We start from the raw sequence: 22,215 nt of genomic DNA on the forward strand, positions 1-22,215 counted from the left end.
ATGTAAACAGTAAAGTGACAAAGTATTTTGCATATGGAAGACTGAGACAACTTCATTTTACTTTCATTCTTAACTCAAGTTATTGTAGTAAAATTGTCTCATATCATGAAGCCCAACTCAGGTAGATCTCATCAGTGAAAAAACACTTCATCTGTAACTTCTGATCCCTTCCTTGCAATATGAATATCTCATCACTGCAAAGATAAATACTTCAGGATAGCAACATATTGTACATATTTTTAAGACATTTTAAAAGTCAAATGCACAGAAAAAAGAGTATCAGGTGTATGTGTAAGAGGTATTAAGTGTATTAAAATGAATTCCTGGATTCCCTAGTGATTCCCTGTATACCAGATACTGGCATGCCCTCATGTCTAACCATTCATCTGAGGTAGGAGCTTTTTGTTCAGCGCAATGACCAGAGGACAGAGCGGGATTGGCCCTATAAAGTCCCCTGCTATAATGTTGAGGCTGTTGGAGTCTTCCCCCGGCATCTGCTTCTCCAGCCAGCCTCCCAGACTCTCCCAGTTCTGCATGGTCAGGGTCCGGAGAGATTGGCCTGGGTGCAGGCTGATGTAATATCTGTCTGCCGTCAGGTTCAGACCAGAAACAAAAAACCCATCTGGACACAATAACATGGATTAGATGTTTAGTGTAATCATTCTTCTCAGATACTTACAGTAGATAACTTTAGCATTAATCATTATAAAACCGCTGTATAATATATTTGAGAAATGGAGCAGACCAGAAGAAAAAAAAATTGTCAGCCAAGGCCAGTCACTCACCTGGACGCCCCAAGTGTTTCTGCCAGTCTAAGTAACCGACCACACCCTGTGCAGTGGGCTGGTTGGCCCACCAATAAGGGATGGCTGGCCACAGCTTCTGGTGTCTGGCTGCACACTGGTTGTCATAGGACAGCAGTACCTGGTAGCCAGATGTCCACAGACCCCGCAATGTCAGGACAGTCTCCTGTGGGAACAGGGAGCACTTTGCAAGGACATTACGTTTTACATTACATTTGAGTTATTTAGCAGACGCATTTATCCCCAGCGACTTACAATAATAACATTTCATTAACACGGGTAGTAGTGAGCAGCTTGTAATGCAATCTCTGATGCATAGCATGAAAAAATAAATTTTTGCGGAGTGTCAGAATTTCTCTTTGCTGCGAGTAGAACATTTAAATTAGTTAATTCTCCATTTAGCTCCTATCACAAGGTCAGAACTTACCTTGCGAGGACAGAGTTTAGAGCCAAAGATTTTCATCAATGAGAAAATGAATGTCTCATGAAGTTTTTCGCTCAGCCCCTCAAAATGAGAGCAAGCTAGGATCACAACCTCCTTTGGGTGAGACTCCAACCATGTGGCAATGCTCTTCAAAGTTTCCTATAAATCCATGAGACATTTACAAAAAAAAGATGCAAGGTTTACCAGGAGAGTACTCTTAGCATCCTCCAAATGCTAATTAAGATGTCAGTTGGTGTACCTGCAGTTTGTAAATTAATGATTAAGTAATTTGAATGAATTACTCACCAAAACTGTCAAATGTGTATATATGACATGTGTGAAGTACAGGTAATTGGATGGGTCATAAGGTTTGTGAGCAATTCGTAGATCAAAGAACCGAATTCCCCTTGTGAGTTGTTCCACAATACCTTTCTCCTGTTTGATGGGTTAGAGATGAAGCACAGTAATTATTTATGTCTGATATTACATCAAATCCAAATCTAGAATTATGATATATAACTCTGAAATACTATCTTCAGCTATATCTTTTTTAAACCTTCAAATCTGTACAAATTACTCTGTACAAATTAAACTGGCACAAAGAATGCACACAAAAAATCCTAAAATGTAATATTTAAAATTGCATAAGCGGTTCAGAAATGGACATGATAATTGGTCTAAAAACAATGAAGTCTCTTGAAGACTGCTTATTAAAGGGGCAATCTGGGATTCAAACAACAACAAAGTGGTAAAATGTTTAAGAATAAACGTCTTGCTTCATTCCATCACTCCTTTTATAGAGGGGTGCTACATCATTCGTGGGGGACAAGATGTTTATTGTACACTTGTTTACTATAACATTGTGTACAAACAATGGAGTAAAACAAGCTTATATTTTGTGCTCTGATGGGGTAAGACAGTTAAACGCTCATCAGGCATTTATAAATTATATTCTTCAAGAATCAATGGCTATCATTAATTTAAACTGTATGCACCAATCCCAGATTGACCATTTTAAATAGTAATAAAGAGCGCAGTACGTCTCTGAGACGCACTTATTGCCTACTTGTGTAGTAGCCCATCTGTAAATGACAGGTCGCGTGACACAGTAGAAGAGTGTATCCAGGAGCCTGAAGGCGTCCGACTCTGACCTGACCAGCGGGGAGCTGATGTCCAAACAGTAGCTCATGGCATCATGACTCCCTAAAAGAGAGAGAGAGAGATGAACGGTCAATATTTTAATTTATTTCTATATTTATGATTCGGTCCCTGTCCGTTCGAATGTCACAAGCCTTTTCTCCGACACTACTGGGACAATTATTATGAAACTTGGGTGAACGATGGGTCTTGCCATACAGATGGGACATTTACGAAATTACACTGATTGGCCAAATGTTGACGAAACTATGGTGAAAGATGCGTCTTGCCATAGAGACTGTTTAAAAGTTTTGAGGTGACACCGATTCATCATTAAACATGTCATAATAGGGTGCAACGTGGACAGCTGGGAGTGTAGCCTGATGCAGTAGGCATATAGCCTTACGAATTTGTGAATAATATTTTGAGAAATCAACACGAAGCAAGACTGATAAACTGATCAAATAAGCACTACAGGTCCAGGTGACTTTTCATTCTGGATACCAATGCAGCTGTAGGAAGTGTAGCGTAGTGTAGTGCAGTAGGCCAATTGTTTATGATATAATGGGAATAAGTCCAAAGCAATATAACCTGATCTACAGGCAGAAACTTTCAAGGCGAGGACATTACAATTCATAAAGTCGACTAACTGACCTACCAGGTATGGCGAGATTTGTTATAGGAATATCCCACAGCTGCTCCGGTAAACTTGACATCCATTCTTCATAATTCTGGTTACTCTCATCAGAATTCATTGTTGGGACATATGGTTCACAGTGTGTCCGTACCAGTGCTTTATCCCTTCAGACGCAGCATGCAAAGCTGAACATTCACAGGGATCACATGTCATGACAACAGTATCTGTTCCTTTTTCAATTCCTAGTTATCAACCATCGATTTCAAACAATCAAAAAAAATCTAAACTCCCCATAGACATCTCTAAAAACAATAACGGAAAATAATCAAAGGTTGCATTTCCTGGTTTGTCTATTGTGTTACTACGAACAGCTCTTCCTGCCCTTGGCTGACGAGTTGAATGTTGAACCGAACAACAAAACTGATTCTAGGCCAGTTAAAAAAAAGTCGCCGATTCTTTCTGTACCTGTGTCAACTGTCTCTCAGAGAGTGTCTCTAAAGTGCTTCCCCACGAAATCGTGTAAAGTAAATTTTTACTATTTTATAAAATGATTATTTTTACCATTATAAAATATTATTTTTACAATTTTTTAAAAGGACAAATTCGTGTATATTCATGGTGGAATGCCATTTAATTTATTAACACCTGATACAGATTTTCAAAATCATATGTGATGTTCAAAATTCAAAATAATTCGTCATTTCAATCTCGTCTTATTGTTTCCCCTCTCTTTAGTCCCTTCAACACAAACCATTTACCTGTCAAATGTTTAACTCTCAATCACCAGAACGATGATTGTCTGATCTCACTCAAGTACACAAAACAGATATCAACGTAATAGCATCAGCGTTCTTATCTCAAACCCAGAGAGTTATCTTTGTTATTTGCACTGACACAGCCACATTGACATTTTAGATAAGTAATAGTGTCCAAAGAGACCACAACATGAGCGAGGGATGTCCATTGATTACTTTTGATATGAGATGCCAAGACCGCCTAATGCTAAGACATTAGGCATTTTTTCATGTTTGCAATCACATTTGCATTTTCTAATATGTTTCTTTTCAATGAACTACATTACCTCTGTGCTTCATCATATTGGTATGTGTATACGTATTATAGCCGGATGTACTGTAAACTCTGAGTCTGAACAATACCAACTATGATATTCAAATTACGAATGTTCTCTTCTCTGACGGGCTTCATTTGGGGGCTATCGCACCAATATTTTTCTAAATGGATCTGTTATTAAACTTGTTCATTGAACCTAAACGTTTGGAACACTGACATTTAACTGTTCAATTTACCAAATACAAATAGATGACGTGTCTCTCTGTAGTACATTAATCTTCATAGGAGTAAGGGACACACTACACATTAAGTTGCCCCTACACCTATATAGTAACTGTAAATACTCTAGTAACAACATAAACATGGTGTTTCACAGTACATAAACCATTGCTTTGAAATTGCATGTTAATGGAGTTCAGCGGTTTTTGTCATCAAGTGGAATAAAGAGTTACTAAAATAATTGCAGTGTTACTACACAGTTATAAAGGGAACTTAACTTAGTGTTACTGAAGCATGTATATGTACTATTGTGTTTACTTTGCCAAAAAAAAAAATTCTTCAAAGACAATTACACGTACAGTACAAAGACATACAGTACAATACATGTGAGTGGGAACGCGAATTTTGCTTGTTTACTTGTTCCATAAATTTTGATATTCGTACTAACTGATATTAACGACGGAAATGAAAAATACAAGGTTGCAGACAAAGAGACAAAGTATCAATAACAGTTCCAAAGTGTAGCAAGTTAATTACAAGACCAAACCTTATGGAAGAAAGTGCCTTTTTGTCTCGCTCAGCAGCAACACAAAAAAAGACACTTAATCCGACATTTTATGTTTATGTAAGTTTTTCCGGTGTATAATACATTCTTCGCACAACCTTGCATTGTAAAAACGTGAGTCTGAAATTATAAGAACAAGTGTCGGTTTTCATTTAAACAATCTGACCATTATTCACTGTCTGTCTTCAGATCCTGCTCCCATTTTTTCTGATACTATCTGTTTACAGTTGAACATTACAGTAATACCTTAGAAATACAATATATATACACTAAAATATAATTTAGTGTTTTTACATAATTATTAAGTAATACATCAATTGTAGAAGGTGTGGGCTCTACCAGAGACCTTTGTATAAGTTGTACCATATGTAAATATCATGCAAATATCATGCATATCTATTATTTCCTTAGCTACGTCACCCATACAAACCCCATACAATATAACATCTGGTCTCAAAATATCGCTTCTACATTATTGATAGTTATTTGAATCAGTTTAAGAAAATATGTGCTTTGAAAAGAAGTACAGTACACAAAATGTAACCATGAAAACACAATTTTATGTCAGTTCGTTTTATTTTCAACCTGTAAGGTAAAACATTCTGTTGATTCTCCGTTCAAAATGCTCATGTTTGCAGGAAAGGCTCATCTTCTCCACAGGCACAGAGGTGCAGGTTCAGTTGTTGTGAGGGCATGCTATTGGCTACTGTAGGGTAACATCTCAGAGGTGGAAAAGTCAGAGAATGTGTTCATGCTGAGAATTGTGCCATTGATAACATGCAATCATGGATGTTTGATCTGTTCCTAAATTGGTATAGCAATCTAAATATGAAGATACAAACCTTTGTATGGAAAAACATTTCTGGTGCTCTTCTAACCTCAAGTGTGCTAACCATGAATGTGGTTTTGTGCTCCATGTAGTGGTCATATGTGCTCATTCAAACCATATGATGTTTATTGTGCTTGAGCATGTTGAATATGTCATCAATCTTGGTGAGATTAGTCATATCATTATTGCTTAGGTCAAAGGAACATCTGAAAAATGGCCTCTTAGCCTGAGATATGAAAATACAGTAATTGCATAAAGAGAGGAATGAATGTAACAAAGGCCAAAGTAAACAAATAAATCAGTGCAGGTCAAGATATCCTTATCTTAAGCAACTATAAAGACAGAAATAAACAGTGCAAATATTTCCTAACAGATTATGTTCAAGTCAATGGAATAAATGTCTTTTCAGAAAACGAGCAAAATTCTATTTCATGCTGCAATTCCATCTTCTCATTTTGCCTAAAACATGATATACTGTGCAAGATGCATCAGTGTATCCTCCAAACATCATGAAGGCCAGTTCAGTAAGTGTTCATTCAGTGCAATGACTGTTGGTACAAACTGGCTCTCTGCGACAAAGTCCCCAGCGATGATGTTGACGGACCCTGTGTTTGAGCCAGGAGACTGTTCCCGGACCCAGCTCAGCAGCGTTGGATATGTTGACATCACCAAGTCTTTCAGGGACTCCGTTGGGTGGGAACAGATGTATTTAAGGTCCTCTGTGAGATTAATACCCGTGACAAAGAACCCTCCTATCAAACAATATACAAATGTGAGCACACATCTCCCCAAAGTCATTTCATACATTGAAAATATTGATATCTAAAATATCTATCCCATTCACAGTTTATAACTATTTCACTGAAAGTTACCTGGACGGCCATGTTGTTTTCTGCGCTCAAACTCTTCTATGAGAGCTTCCGCTTTGCACTTGTTGGCCCACCAGTAAGGGATGTGTGACCATAGGTCACTGTGGCAGTTGACAACATTGTGCTCGTAGGAGATGATCACCTGATAACCCAAGGTCCACAGGTTCCTCAGAGTCACTGCTTCCTGTAGTAAGAGAATGAAGGGAATGTGTGTCTCAGTCCACTGTTCTGAAGGTGGCCATGCTTGGAAACATTATCACCAAAGTTCAGGAGAGCTACCGTTTTTGGACAGAGCTTCGAGGTGAAGACGTTCCTTATGGTGGTGATGAGTAGTGTGTGGAGCTCTTGGGTGAGGCCCAGGAAGTGACTGAAGGAGAGGATGACCACCTCTCTGGGATGAGCATCCAGCCAGTCTCTGATCTCCTTCAAAACTGTCTGTCAAGAATACAAACTGTTATTATTATTTAACCTAAAAAAACTTTTTTTTTTTAATAGTTAGGCCTGCCACGCAACTCAATTAAATGTAATTATGACATCGGAAATCAAGGAACTGCATCCCAAGTAAACCTTTGTTTTCATAGGCATATTAAAATGGTCAGTGTTAGTTCAGTGAGAATATAGAGAAAGTTATATAGTGCAACCCCTCCCCCCATGGGACTTTGTCTGAATGCTTACTGTACTGTACCTCCACAGTGACGGCGGTGTACACTCCGTGGTAGAAGTACAGATCATTTGAGCTGTCATTGGGTCTTTGTGCAATCCTGAGGTCACAGTACCTGACCCCACAGTCAAGCTGCTCCTTCACAGTACACTCCTGCAGAACATACTGCATCATTATCAAAACACACTGAATGTGCTACTGAATAACAGCAAAATTAGTCCCCATGTAAATAACATAATAATATGATAACCAAGTCGAATTGGTATGATGTTCTTCTGTGCAACTGCAGAAAGGGTAGTTTTTATTCTCGGCCGTTAATGTAATACCTGTGTTACTGCCCACTTGTATACAAATGGTCGAATCAGGGGCTTCATGTATTTGTCCAACTTTTGAAGCATATCGGGCTGAGTAAGGTCTACTGGGGATCGGTCATTCTTGTCCAGACAATAAGTTATCGCATTGTGGCTTCCTTGACAGGGAAACACAAAACAAACATATATACAAATTGTAGGAGGTGGCTGATACTACCAAGCATACCTGATTCTGAAAACCCTTGGAATTCCTGGCTATCCAAATAGCTGAGGGATAAGGAGCTTGATATCATGCATAATATTGCTCTTGCTATGCAATTGTGCTGACATTGTGCCAACATGTGACTTGATACAACCTGCTAAAAAAAGCCCTAAGACATCTCACAGAGCTCTTGTGCACATACATACACATTTGAGGTTACATTATTGAAGTACAAAGACTAACACACTTAATTTGTATATGCCTACTGTTAATCATCGGCACTGCTTGGAGTCACAACATTTGTAAATAATCTGCCATCTAAAATGGACCTGACACAGTACAGTTAATATACTGTCTACTATACTACTACTACAACTATGTTGTGATATCTTGTGCCAGCCTAATGCCTCACTAGAGTTAAATATGCAGATCCTAAGGATGCAGTTTACACAACAAAACAAAATCCTCATGTGAGGATTACAAGGTAAATTGCAGTGTTTCTCATACTAATAACAATTACATGTATGGTGTGACATAATGTTGTCTGATATGTGTTTTCACAAACCTCTGCACAACAAAGCAGTATTGGAAAGTGAATAAATGCAGTGCAGTCGATGGTGGGGTGTAAGTACCTGGAATAGCCAGGTTGTACAGTGGCACGTCCCATAATGTACATGGCAGATGAGCCATCCAGTTTTCCATTGGCAAGTCTCTCAGCGACAGCTTGTTCACTTCCGACACTACAACGGATGACATCTCTGGATCCTGGGAAAATGTACAGTCCAATGTCATCAAACACTGACCAATGTGCTCCTTGTATGATCACTTACGTGTAGGCCGATGTAGGCTACTGGAAAATGTACTGTTCTTGTTCAACAATGTAACCGGTAATCTTTCATTCAGGTGTATTGGCCAGTAGTGACACAGCTAAGCCATACCCATAACATCATGCATGCTGTGAAAATGTAACCGGTTTGGCATAGCACAACAATGTATCAGCCTAGACTTACGTGTCAAGTAATGATGCGGCTGCTTATGTCAGGTGGCCTATCCAGTTTATTGGGAAACCATTGATGACTAAAAATACAAATATGATATGTCACAAGAAGTCCATTCCAAAAATCGACAAAATACCATCACTGTCAGAAAACGAAGGAAAATTATAGATGAAACGGAGGCAAGTTATGGGGTGTCAAGTGCATCGAAGTTCAATGTCGGATATCCCCGGCGTTTGGCTGAAAGCGCCTCTTTTTGATACGAAAAATCCTGTATTGTCCTTGTAAGACGTGGGCTGCATTTAATTTCCATCAAATAAACACCTATACATAGATGATGAAAACCCATTCTAGCTACATTTTTATTAATTACAGTCGTTTAATACAGATTACCTTTTCACCCGGTCAATTCTATAGGCTACGCTATAGTTTAGTGAGGGCGGGGTTTCGCATTCGCACACATTATCGGCAGATGCAAGAAGCATTCCCCTTAAAGCGCCCACGGCAAATTGTTCTTCATTGCTCTCAAATTAGTAACACTTTATAGGATGAATATTACATAAATTACGCCATACCTGTTGTTTGTTTGGCCCGTAAATAGCTTAATTTCCCAGAGCAGTATGTTGTTTGAACGTTGCATGCTGTTTAAAATGCTGACCTCACTACAACATGAAGAGCAGCTGTTTCCCGATGAGTCGGTACATTTCCAAATACTGCACCTTTGTACATAACACAACATAATTGCCCTGTGATGGAGATGATGCAGTCTGCGACTATTGCATAGGCCCTGCAGGACTATATTGCCTCAAATGTGTCTCTACTCTTGTTAGCATGGAAACAAAAAAAGACTAATGAGGTGAAAGCTTCACTAATGAGACCAGACTCACTTTGAATTGAGCAGAGGCCATAGAATAAACTCTTACTCAATAAATTGGTAAGGCTTAAATCTATGTTATTATAGGCTACAACAGAGCACTCAAGAGTTCATTATATTGGATCAATTCTAATATGTTTGTATAGCTTGCATTATGGCATCTGTCTGTAATGTTGTTGGTTTTTGCTTAAGATGCTCGACAAATTCCTGTATAAGGAACATTTTTGCTAATTCCGTCAGTCAATGCCATGTCTCTGGGTACTGGGCGGTAAGACCAACCCTTAGTAATACCAGGTTAGCTCTCCATTGATATCCGAAGCTTGTGAACTTTACAGTTTTGCTACCAGATGGCAATTAAAAGCCCTTTGTTTTACACTGTAGGCAATAATGTGCACTAATTAGTTTGACTGCCCCTAGAGATGGCAAGTTTGCTGCTCTCTTTTCATTTTCAAATAAAACTGCATAAATGCAAGAGCCTTCTTCCCAGCTTTGTGGTCTCTGGGACCATATTAGGCTTGCTATTTTTCACTACTGGAAAAAATGGTGACAAGGGCAATAAGTCATTGTGAGGGTATACAGTACTCAGCTCTCTCCCGGCAGTTGGTCAATAGACCCTGAGACAGCACTAGCCACTGTAATAAAGCAAATTAGACAAGCACGGTAACCTTTACACACAGGCCCTGAGAAATCTGTAGGGAAAAGATAGGTGTAGGTTTGGAAGTTGTGTTTATGGTGCCATCTAGTCCCTCCATTAGGTGAAGTGGAGACTGAAGGGCAGATTACTTTTTCCTATTCAGTAGTAGAGCCTTATAAGTTGGCAGTTACAATAAGAAGGAGTGGCAGGGAAGTCTTGCTCTGTATAGTTAATAACAAAGCATATTTTAATATAAATAACCCGATTCCATTTAATTTAATTAACACTATGTGCAAAGAATTGTTGAGTTAGGTTGACTAGAGCAAGAATGGTCAAGTGGGAATAAATCAAATTAGGCTTTAATAACATTGTAAGTGAATACAGCTATAATATGGTAAATACATCATAAATAAATGTTACATTCTACCCTGATGGTAAATGAGAGAAAGAGCAATGATTATATATATATATATATATATAGAGAGAGAGAGAGAGAGAGAGAGAGAGAGAGAACAGATCACATGGCCTACATACTCACAGACCACAGCTGGAACCACAACTGGAAAACAAATAGAGCAAGATCTGCTCCCTACATTCTGTATTATACCCGCTCTCAGCCATCAGTATTGAAATCAGAGTTGTTGTCAGGATGATGAACCAATCAGACCTTATCTTATCAATTACAGTCAAACACTTAGTATTCAAACATTTCCAAAGAGTCACTCAACTTCAAGACACTGCAAAGGAATCCTCTTCATGTCAAGACTCTGCAAAGGAATCCTCTTCATGTCAAGACTGAATTGAAAGGAGGTGCTGTGCTGTCTGAGGGCAGACTAAACTATGCTTTTACAGGCTACAGGAGCGACTGCTCTCACATTGTGCAGTAGTTTCAACCCAGTACACTTAGCCTCGGAAGGTATAGGTGGAATGAAGGAAAATTGACCTTGATTGCTTGCTAACAACTATTGAGTTGAGCAGTTTTCATAGATATACAGTATCTTACTGAACAATAACCCATAGGAATTTTTCTGTTTATGAGGAACTATAGATCTCCTGTCCTTCCCTCCAGAATAAAGGAACAATGTGACAAGCCACATTGGCCTGACAGTATAAAGGAGAAGAATGAGAGCATGAGTAAAGGCAGAACAAGAGATCACATGACAGTATTACATCATTACTGAGTGCTCCAGCAGACATGAAATAGACAGCTTGTTCTAAGAGGGGTTGGCTTGAGCTGGGCTATTATAAGAATCTGTAAAAACCAGTTGCTTGAATAATTGAGGTAATTTTACACCAGACAACCTTACTTACTGTTTCCCCTTTTCTATTCTGTTTTCAATGATTGAATTAAGACAGATTCCTATCCTCAACGTGCACAATTCTGCTGAAAGATCTGTCAATGCTACTGTATATTGCCATGTTACTATATCAGTTATTTCTATTGTGCCTACGAATAAGAATTTCATTGTACTGTCATATACTCCCCGTATCCCGGTTTACACTGTATGACAATACTAACTTTAATTTTTAAACTTAAAACTCTTTCAAAGACAACATACAAGAGAAGAGGAATTTTCAGAGTTTAATGAAAAAGGTATTTTAAGAGGAAAAACAACTGTGAAAATCCATAGGTCCTTGTATTCCATCGTTTGTTTGTGTAAAATCACGTTTTCCTAAAGCTGTTGCTCTAAAAGAATGCACTTCTTTTGTAGGATGTAATCCACTTACATCATTACAGTGTTTTCCCTTGGTGCTGGCATATACAGCACAATTCAAAAACGAGGTCATTCTGGAAGTTCATAACACGTATAGTAAACAAATGCATACACACAGAGCAGTGTTTCCTTCATGCAATACAGGGGAATGTGTTACACACCTAAGTGTGAAATACCCTCCTTAATGCTCCCTTTAAGCAGAGGCCACACAGAGCAGCAAAAATACTGCATAATGAAGTCGAAATTGTATTTCTAACAATCATTTTTACTGTCACTCATGGTCAGCTCTACATCATCATTGGTCAGCAGGGCTGAGCTGAACATTTCAGATTTCCTCATTCTCTCTTTTTCACCTCTGCATGAGGGAATATGCCTACTACCTGTAGAGGCCATAAAGACTTGTCACTGAGGGGTCCTATGCGCAAACATTGACACTGTAACAGCAGTAGATAGACATCCAAGACTACCTGGCATCACTCATAAGAGACATAAGAGCTCTTTACAGTCATATACAAACTGTGAATGTCAGGTGGTGGAGTACATTTGTTGGGCCAAGTCAACCCTAATGATAACTTATGTGTTAAAAAGTTGTCCACAAGGGTGCAGCAGAACTTAAATTACACCAGTTTATGTCTTAGCCATGGCAATGATAGTACTTCTCTACAACAGACATCAGTGGGATTGGATATTCATATTAGCTGCTCTATTTCATAGTTGGACATTTTCATCTATCCATTAATAAGAGGAAATTGTGTAGCACTGAAACTTTTGAAAAGTAGTCACAGTCTCTCAGCTGGGCAATGGACCTCAAATTATACAAATGTGTTCCATTACCTTGAAAAAATGATACAAAAGGGTACCAATACAGTGAATTTCATATTCCTACATGTAAAACACCTTTGTACTATTGAACACAAAAATGATTCTCACAAGGATTCAAACACTTCCTCCTTCCAACTCTGTAGATACTAATGGAAGACCTCTGACTCTAAAATGTCTGTTGGTTCACAAGTTAACAGACATTTGTCTTCAAAATTAAATGTTTGTGGAAAGACAGTAAGCTGAGCGAGAGTGAAATGGGAAGAATCAATGCTAGCCTTCATCAAAATGATTATCAAGGAGATTTTTGACAAACACTTCCTCTTTCCAACTATGTAGATACTAATGGAAGAACTGACTCCAAAATGTCTGATTTCACAAGTTAACAGACATGAGACTTCTTCAAAATGAAAATATGTGTGGAAAGATAGTAAGCATGCTAACGCAGAGAGAGAGAGAGAGGTGGGAAGAATCTCAAGGCTAGCCTTCATTGGCCCCTTCAGATCTGGCATATTATGGTAACCTTGTTTGAACCCCACAGCCTTTTTTGACACAGGATCCACCGAATTTCACCTTAACTCAACGTTACACAAATAATTTACAACCTAAATTGAGGTTCTACTTTTGATAGTTAATATTTACAACCAGACTAGTCAGAAGGCAAATTGAACCAATGTAAGGAGGTATGCTCCATTCACATGTTTTGTATACTAATTCCCAGCTGTGTAGACTACAGAAAATCAATGCTAGCCAGAGTACATAGACAAGTATTTTAATCTCTGAATACAGTACACGGTCTCCCCTCTCAAACCAAGCATGGTGAGAGTGAAGACAGAAGGGACACATGTCCATTAGGGTCCCCGTTGAAGTGACGTTCTGGGCTTATATGCCCGTCATGCATCTGCTCTTTTGCTACTATGTCTCACGTCCTCATGTACGATACCCCAGTGTAGGGGCGTGGCTCTGGTTTCGCGTGTCCCACAGACAGACTGCACCTGGCGCGCAGTCAGAAGGAGGGCCTGGCACTTGTGACTACTGCTGGAGAGGGAGTGAACAAGCTGGGGCAGTGGTGTGTGAGGGGTGTGGATGGCTGTCACCTTTGGACTGAGCCTGAGGTCCTAGAGCCCAGGGATTGCTTCCCTCGGTTAGATCCTCTGCTGTAGTCACCCCCTGGACCCCCTGCCTGCGATGGTACCCTGCCCTGCCGCGAACGCCTGCCCTTAGCCTCAGGCTCTGAGTCACTGAGCTCCAGGTCGGGGCAGTAGCCGTCGCTCTCCTGGTAAGGCCTGGTGCTGCCCGGCTGGCGCTCAGGTACTGGTTTGGGCCACGGCCTCTCTTTGGCTGAGCCTTTACGGGACAGCTTGTCCGAGCCCCGCAGGTCCTCAGTGGTCCGTACCAGGCTGACAGTGGCCTCTTTGAAGGACCTGCTGAAGTGCTCCATGGTGGACTTCCGGAAACTACCAGACTGGCTGCCTTTTCCTGAGACCTCACTAGAAGTGTCCTGTTCAATGGGGGTCTGGCAAGAGTTGTCCTTTTGAGCTACAAACTTCTCCATGATACCGTTAGATTTGGGGACACGCGCCCGCTCTTGGTCCAGTTTGCCATTCCCATTGGATGAGTGGCCATGGAGGGCAGCGTGAAGCGCTAGGGGTTTGCCAGTTGGTTTGATAGGCAGCGTGGGGCCACTGGCTGTGCTGCTCTCCCTGCGGGAGTGACCTGAGGTAGACAGCAGGCCATTGGAACGTTCCTCTCTCCTGCCACGAGCATGGTGGAGCTGCGGCTTCCCCTGGCCCATCCCTCCCCCGCTGCGTTCATGGACATTCCCGCTGTTGTCTGGACATAGGGGTCCATTCCCAGATTTGGAGCTGCTCTTCCCATTTCCCAGTGAAACTTTGGGCATCTTGAGTTTGAGCGTTATCCTTGGGGGAGGCCGAAACAGCATACTCTCCACAGGGAAGGACACAGGAAGACCTTCAGAAACAAAATCACAGCCTATCATTCAGGATTCAACACCACATTTCAGTGGAAAACAAAATCAGTTCTGGATAAACCCTATTCTTCGTTTAGAGTTTTCATAATTTTCCAGTTTATAGAAGGTTGACCAGCTGCTGTGCTCGAACTTGCCCACACCCTCTTTACCCAAGCAGAGGCTACATGGCTTACCAGCTGAGAGCTCCTGGTTAATGAGCTTCACATGCAGGTTGAAGATCTGCTCCTGGGCTTTGCTCTGGGATAGTTTCAGCTTCTCCCTCCGACTCACCATGTAGCACAAGTTCCTTACCTACAGGGGCAGAGGGAACACAGGTGTAATGTGAGCAAACATAGACCCAACATGGCAAATAATACATTAGAGCTAATGTAATATCTAATATGCAGGGCAAGCGCCATGGAGTAACCTAAAGCTAAAATGGCAGAGCTAATATGTAGTGAATGTGTCAGCATTTGGAACGCATGTAAAACTATAACAACAAACAACCCACCCTCTCCAGGTCCTGGCGCAGATGCATGAACATGCGCATGCGTGTGTGGATGCTATCCTCTTGAGGCTGCAGCAGCAGGTTCTCCTCCTCCTCCTTAGGGGGCAACAGAGCCCTGTTGAAGTTGGTCTTACGTTTAAGCTTCCAGTACTGGTAGATGAAGTCCAGCAGGTGCTGAGGGAGGCCCAGGTTCAGAGCCAGCTCCTCAGGCTGGATTAGTGTGTAGAACTCCTCCTCCAGCTCCTGCAGCCTCTGGCCCCGCTGACCCCCCTTTTCAGTGTCAGAGGGGGGTTTAGGGCGAGCTGGGCTGAGGCCAGGCTCCCCTGCCTTGGGCTTGCTGTGCTTAAGACAATAAGACTTGAACTTGACCTCGTCGCCCTCGTCCAGGATGGTCTTCATCTCCAGGCTGTGCTCGAAGGCGCACGTCACGTGGAAGGGGATGGTGCAGTTCTTCACAGAGCACTGTGAGGGAACAACCCGAACATGTATCCATTAACCATCCCAATTCAAATACACCACATTATGACACAACCAAATACATACCTAGAGACTGGTGTCCAACGGTGAACACAGAAACATGAACAATAGAGCTAATGTGTACAGTATATACACCCACACTCACCTGGATGCATGCACCCGTTTTCAGTTTGCAGAGGCTGCAGATGAGAGACCAGCGGCTGGGTGGGATATGGGACACTTTGGTGATGGGCTCCATCCTCTCTGGACATGCAATGCTCACCTACAGTGCAGGGAAACATACATCCAATTTAATTCACGATCATCACGGCCAAACAGTGCAGCCTGCAAGAACAAGTTAAAAGGTGCAAGTAATGAGACTTTACCTCTGGTATCCACAGGGCACAGCTAACATGCGCCCATTTTGTGCCTGCCCGTGTGGCCTTCATGGCACCACCCTTCTTGGGGCACAGAAGGCACTGTGGGTCGATGCCAAGGACACAGGTCCTGCAGAGCCAGTTTCCATCTGGCACCTTTACGATGCCGTAGCAGGCCTAGGAGTGACATAGCAGGAGATTAGAGACTGGTTAGGGCAGGGGAGATTGTCATAACGCTAGCAGGACAATTAGAGCCTCCTCCCTAGATATATGCTAAGAGGTAGATGCTTATACCTGGTGTACACAGATGTTGCACTTGTCACAAAAGACCATGTCGTTCCCCTCTTCGCTGTCAGGGGAGCGGCACACATCACAGATGACGTCCTCGTCGTACTCGATGCCCAGACCCTCCACCGTCTCGATGGCATGGTTCATGTTGTCATGACACTGCCTCTCCAGGGCCTCCATGGCACGCTCCATCGTCAGCTCATCAACAGGCCCCTCCCCTGAGAAAGAGAGCGAAAACAAAACCACACACAGAGTGAGAACATGATAGCATAGCCATCATCCTTTCTTTTATCTAAATTATGAAATGCTAACTAAGGGAAACCACCTCTAGAATTCAACAGTCTTCCCATTTACCCATCTGGTTCAGCTCTATGTTGAGCTCCTGAAGCCAGAACAGGTCCATGTCATCCAGGTCGTAGCGGCACATGGCCTCGGCCAGCTCCTTGATGTTGACGTAACCTGTCTCCGTAGAGTCCTGGCTCCAGCACTGGATGTACTTCCTCTGCCTGGTGTACAGCACCTCCTTGGGCTTCTCTGTAATTATCCTGAACACACACACACATCACATGCAACCATGAGCAATTGCGAGCATTTTACCAGTTTTTCCATCCAGCGCTCTGAAAAGAACTGTCTTGTATATATAAAGAAAGATGGCAGCCTAAGCTACATTAAGTCCATGCATCAATTCCTGAGGGGGGCTGCTTTACCTGACAGACGCCTGGGGGATGGTGTCTGGGCTAGCTGGCACCTGAACGCCCTTCTCCCACTCCTGCCTCCAGGTGTCTCCCAGGAGGTAATAGTCCTCTGGGGAGACATGGTGGGTATCAGGCAGCTTCATGGCGCTGATCAAGTCTTTTCTGAACACCTGTGCGAGAGACAATGAACAGGCATCAAAAGACTGACACTAAAAACCAACATTTTACACTGTTCCATGTAAGGAAGAAGTCTCAAGAAGACCAATGATGATGGGGTGCAAGAAAGCGTAGTGTCACTTACCTCTGCCGGTTTCTTAGGCATGGAGGCGGGGGTTCCAGGTTTGCTTCCATACTTGTTGGAGGAGCAAAAGGAGGTTGAAGGACCTGAATGCCATATAGTGGGAGTGAGTTTGGGAGGGAAATTACATGCATGACCTGTACATGTTTCCAGAAGTTCTGAATGAGGGAAAGTGACGACATACATGTATATAAAACACACGTAAACACAACCCCCTCCCTGAAGTTATTCTCAAATGTGTTGCATCAAGGTGAAGAGGTCATTACCCTCAGATGGTTTACTCACTCTCATTGTCAGAACTGTCACTGCTGCTTGAAGACCTGAGACGTTTCATCCTGACGTATCCTGCAGGGGAGCAGCACAGACAATGGAGTCAAGACAAAGAGCATGTAGCAAGGTTAACCAAAACAGCTTGGGGAAGGGTAGCTTGTGTCTAGTATTGTGTGTTTATCAGCATTCATGGGAGCATCATCTTTGTATGAAACAGAAGCGGTGTAGTGTACCTCCTCAGATTCATAGAGGGCTTCATAGATATGATTTGTGAAATGTTTAATTCAATAAGATTCATCATGGACTGAAGACATGCAACTCACCATAAATTTCAAGTTGAAACGCATGCTAGTGTATTCCTCTGGTGTACTCCAAACGACCTCTTCTTATCCCTGTAAATAATAGAAAATGAAATGGAAATTCTATACAGTAGTTCAAGATAACGTTGTCAGAACAAGCATCTGTTGACACGCTAGGATTATGGCTGTGTACACTGTGCCTGAGAATGTGTCACAGTGATTTATTATGCCCCTGTGGCTGGCTGGGTCTCCTTTGGATAAATATTAGCTCTAGCTGGTGAGAGTTTCCGGGGTGAAAACTTCAGAAACAATACATATACCTGGAAGCTTAAGAGTAAAGATAGATTACTGATAAATGAATCCCACAGCAGAGATACTGTGCTGATGAATGTTATTTCTCAAGCATCATCCCTGTTTACTTTCCTCTACAGAGGGACTCCAACCCCCAGAAGCCCCCGGAGAGAGTACCCAAATTCAACAAACAGGACGTGCCTCACATTCCCCATGAGGGCAGGGGAGGGTAGAAGGAAGGGCTGGTGGCAAAGAACCCAGTTACAGCACACAAGACACCCTACTGAAAAGACCAGTGGCTGATATGGATTTGGTTTGGGCCTGTGTGTTTACTGATTGCAAGAAATTGCATGTACGGTATAACTTGCACTGGCAAATTACAGGCAAAAATACCATACATGACCACAGGTCCAGTATACTGGCCACATATATAAGCATACTCCTGAGCGCATTCTCAGCAACAACACTAAAAATACTAGAGACAGAAAGTCCTGCCAGTCTTTCCCTCCCTACAGCATGTTAGAAAGATTGTACAGTGTCTGTGACAGACAGCTCCGATACAGTGCACTCTGAACACAGTTTCCACACAAAAACAAATATGCTGTGAATGTCTGTATGCAACAAGCATGCCATGCCAGAGAAAATAAAGACACTTCTCTAATAAGAATGAACTAAAGCTAGTTATGTCAGCAGAAAAAACATGAGCTTATGGTGTGTTATGGTACTTACTGTGTCACTGAACTGAAATAGCCACTTAGTGGATCTATTAGTAACAACTCATAGACCTGGTGACATGACTGACACAGTAAAGGAATTACTGACAGAGAGATGCCCAATTCAAGTCATAGATAAGGCAATGACAGTGGATTAGGCAGCAACTCAACTGCTGAGGCCACTACGGATGTGGCCATGGTCTATATATAGTCCATAGGGCTGCTCTATCTATACATATCTCACAAAAAACGCATCCTGTGACCACTACAACTTTTAATACAAACCTGATGAGAGTGGCAATGTGACTACTTAACCACTTAGACCTCCATCCAGCACACATTTAGCTCTAACATGTGTAACACTGAAGTTGGAAGGCTGGCTGGCATGAGCGGCCTTACCTCAGGCAATGTAAACGGTACCTACGGCGGGATGACCACAGTGTGCGCTCAGTCTAACACACATTGTCCTACACAAAGTGGACTGTCTCTGTCAATGGGCCTGGCTCCAGCTTTAAATCAAGAACATCCCCCTCTCCAGGTCCCTTCAATGTGTGTGCATCCGTCATCTCCAAAGATTAAAAAAGCACATCACTACCAAGCATCTAATCTCCCTGTAACCCATTTCCTATCCTTGGACATCCCAGTGTTCTCTAAAAACAGACCTTAGATGGGGTGCTCAAGACAAAATTACATTCACAATTTTGTTCACAGTTTGTGAAAGTTAGAAATGCTCTGTATAGAAGCATATGGAAAGGTAAGCATAGGGTAACCATGTCATATAGGCTTTATTAGGTAAATTATTACCCTATGTGAACCAAAAGAGGAGCAGTAGAACTACACTTCGCTTTAATTTTTTTCTTTTGAAAACATACTTGATTTTGAAAGCATGGTTATCCCCTCTTGAGATCCTTAAGAGTCAGAATGTGTGTCAATGTGTGCGACAGGAACAGGCCTGCTTGTCACTGTACCCTAACACCTAGGATAGCATCTGCTATTGACACATAGTCCTACTCTCTGATGCACTACACCAATCTGTTCTGCAGCTCACAACCTGATCTTATCTGACTTGCAGAATAGTCATTTTAAAGGATAGGATAACATTTATTCTTACACAATCACGACGCTTAATATTACACAATCAATTTAGTACACCCCCAGAGACACAGCCTTTATACAGTCTGCTTGCCTCAACCCCCCTCCCTTCCCCCAAGAAGGCAAGAGGCAATGTGGGCATCTCTTTGCAGCAGACACTTAGTTTGAATCAAAACATGGTCTGTCAGGTTCAGCAATACTCTTGAGAAATACCAACTGCATGCTGATGGACTACGCATGTTCTGTTTACTATGTGACTGTTTAGTGATATCAGTGTACAGCCCTGAGCCCTCTTCAAGTAGCAGGCCGTCACTACACTAATGTGCCTATGACTCCTGTCTGACAGATACTTTTTCATATATCATAATCAGAAATATATAATGGAATTTGGCAAGGGGGAAAATGCAGCAGAAAGGTAGCTAGGATTTCAAGATGGAAAAACCGCCCCATAGTTCGCCCTCCCCGGTTGAAAAAACCGCCCCATAGTTCGCCCTCCCCGGTTGAAGTGCCATGGCCACACAGCGGGAATCCACACGGGGGAGGCGGGAGGAAAACACACGGGGGAGGAGTGAGCAAAAAACGCACGGGGGAGGCGTTCCAAAATTCCTCTGAAAGTACTTCCGTTCTACACTGTTGATGAACTTGTCGGAAAACAATGAATGTGACAATTCTATTTTCATTGAAATTAATGGTTTGAGATGGCGTTCGAGCATTTTGAGTGCAATTCTTATAAGTATGCAGTATCCACATTATTCAAAGGGGTTCACCCTTGGTTATTTACTATATGTACACTGTGTAATACTTTATTATTATACTGTGTAATACTGTCTTTTGGCCAAGTAGATATTCTAATGGGCACAGTGTGTGTGGACATGACACCTTTCAACATACAGAGGAGCCATTGATCTGCCCACTGTTAGACAAATGATCCTACTGTCAATTAAAAATGGCAAATGTGAAAACTCCTCCATGCTACCTCGTGGACGAGGGAAGTCCAAAAGAGACTTTTACAAAATGCACGCGATTCGGTTGGGGCAAAATACTGTCGGCCTTGGCGCCAAACTCCAGCCTCGCTGCATGACGAGGAATACAGCACGCAAGTGGCTGAAAAATCAAACAAGGGCGCCACCATCATCCTCTCATACGAAAATATCACTTCTTCGAGCTCTCAGGCAAATCATGTCGAAGTCAAAAACAATACAGCCGTCAACGTTTAAGAGTGTGGATGTGACTATGAACCCATTCGTGATTTATGCAAAGTGAGTGAATACAATCCCTTTCTAAAAGAGTAAGAGGAAGCAGGCCCCACAGCCTAGATAAACCATCCAGGGCAAGCCTTGGCACACTGAGTCTACAGAACACACGAGCATTATTGTTCAGCGACCTTACCTTGGATTCGTGGCAAATTCAGCAGCTTATTGCGACTCGTGATTGCCTTCACCAAATTCCACACATAATATCACCGCAGAGTCTCAGTAAAATGTATTTTCTCTGATATTCCTTATAATTCCACACTGAATACTTTGCAGCGCTGAAATCTCTCCTCCACCACGGCACAACAGCTCTATTGTACCACCAACCCGGTTTGCAGGGTCCTAAACTCCGCCTCTTCCAGCGTTGGCTTTGCTCTTCAACACCATATAATATATATCCCAAAACCCCCTATAAAAAAGGCTCTCAGGACACTCATTGAGAAATGTTTGTGTATAGTGTTGAAAATTCATCTGATGAAAATAAAATGGCCCTCTACGACCATCTATTTTGCCAATACCATAAGGCAATTAAAACCAATAAAATGGTAAACACAGTCTCAACCAAAGATTTGCATGCATTGTGCAGTAATACTTAGATAATAATGAAACATTTAGTTTCTTATGGTTATCTTATGGTTATATTATGCAGGTTAACATCCACAAATATGGTGCACCACTGAATCTTAAGTAAATTTTGGTAAAACTTTGTCTGCGTGGGTTGTGGTGGATGATTTCTACTATAAGCCATCAACACTAGTTTCTAGTATTAGTATGAAAATGTATGACTAAAATGTTCCATAAGCACACTAAAATCCAACATCCACAATTATGGTGTACCACTGAATCTTAATGAACTGTCAATTTTGGTAAAACTTTGTCTGCCCGGGTTGTGGTGGATAATATCTACTATATTGCCTAAAGCCATCAACACTAGTTTCTAG

The 22,215-nt window shown here is 41.8% G+C and overlaps 2 protein-coding genes across 3 annotated transcripts; both read right to left on the reverse strand.

Annotated features, from left to right (window-relative positions):
- Positions 1-374: 374 nt before the first annotated feature.
- LOC310805775 (uncharacterized protein) lies at positions 375-8,837 on the reverse strand (the record flags this gene model as incomplete). Its single annotated transcript, XM_083671582.1, has 13 exons — positions 8,739-8,837; positions 8,361-8,493; positions 7,542-7,684; positions 7,240-7,368; positions 6,834-6,989; positions 6,558-6,738; positions 6,203-6,437; positions 3,023-3,165; positions 2,294-2,430; positions 1,534-1,662; positions 1,231-1,386; positions 786-987; positions 375-622 (listed from the first exon to the last, which is right to left on the reverse strand). Exons 2-13 carry the CDS (start codon positions 8,482-8,484, stop codon positions 375-377), a joined length of 1,983 nt encoding a protein of 660 aa, XP_083527708.1. The 5' UTR covers positions 8,485-8,493; positions 8,739-8,837.
- A 2,895-nt stretch (positions 8,838-11,732) lies between these two features.
- jade3 (jade family PHD finger 3) lies at positions 11,733-21,557 on the reverse strand. 2 transcript variants are annotated; one of them, XM_083672510.1, is made up of 12 exons: positions 21,411-21,557; positions 17,950-18,018; positions 17,642-17,701; positions 17,360-17,442; positions 17,071-17,228; positions 16,718-16,908; positions 16,370-16,581; positions 16,085-16,252; positions 15,865-15,981; positions 15,246-15,704; positions 14,929-15,046; positions 11,733-14,736 (listed from the first exon to the last, which is right to left on the reverse strand). In XM_083672510.1, the coding sequence occupies exons 3-12, from the start codon at positions 17,688-17,690 to the stop codon at positions 13,859-13,861; spliced, it is 2,433 nt and encodes an 810-aa protein (XP_083528636.1). In that variant the 5' UTR covers positions 17,691-17,701; positions 17,950-18,018; positions 21,411-21,557; the 3' UTR covers positions 11,733-13,858. The 2 variants fall into 2 exon arrangements, with proteins under 2 accessions (XP_083528636.1, XP_083528637.1); XM_083672511.1 differs by lacking the exons at positions 17,071-17,228; positions 17,360-17,442; positions 17,642-17,701; positions 17,950-18,018; positions 21,411-21,557 and having other exon boundaries at positions 16,689-16,827.
- Positions 21,558-22,215: the final 658 nt, after the last annotated feature.

The sequence above is a fragment of the Argentina silus genome, assembly GCF_951799395.1.
Source record: "Argentina silus genome assembly, chromosome: 6".
NCBI classification, from domain to species: Eukaryota; Metazoa; Chordata; class Actinopteri; order Argentiniformes; family Argentinidae; genus Argentina; species Argentina silus.

Excerpts from the sequence above, each read along its gene's own strand:
- jade3 (XM_083672510.1), bottom strand. The coding sequence starts at position 17,690 with ATGAAACGTCTCAGGTCTTCAAGCAGCAGTGACAGTTCTGACAATGAG. Across the intron at positions 15,705-15,864 it reads AAACGGGTGCATGCATCCAG|TGCTCTGTGAAGAACTGCAC; the intron begins GTGAGTGTGGGT and ends GTTCCCTCACAG. Across the intron at positions 15,047-15,245 it reads TGCGCCAGGACCTGGAGAGG|GTAAGGAACTTGTGCTACAT; the intron begins GTGGGTTGTTTG and ends CTGCCCCTGTAG.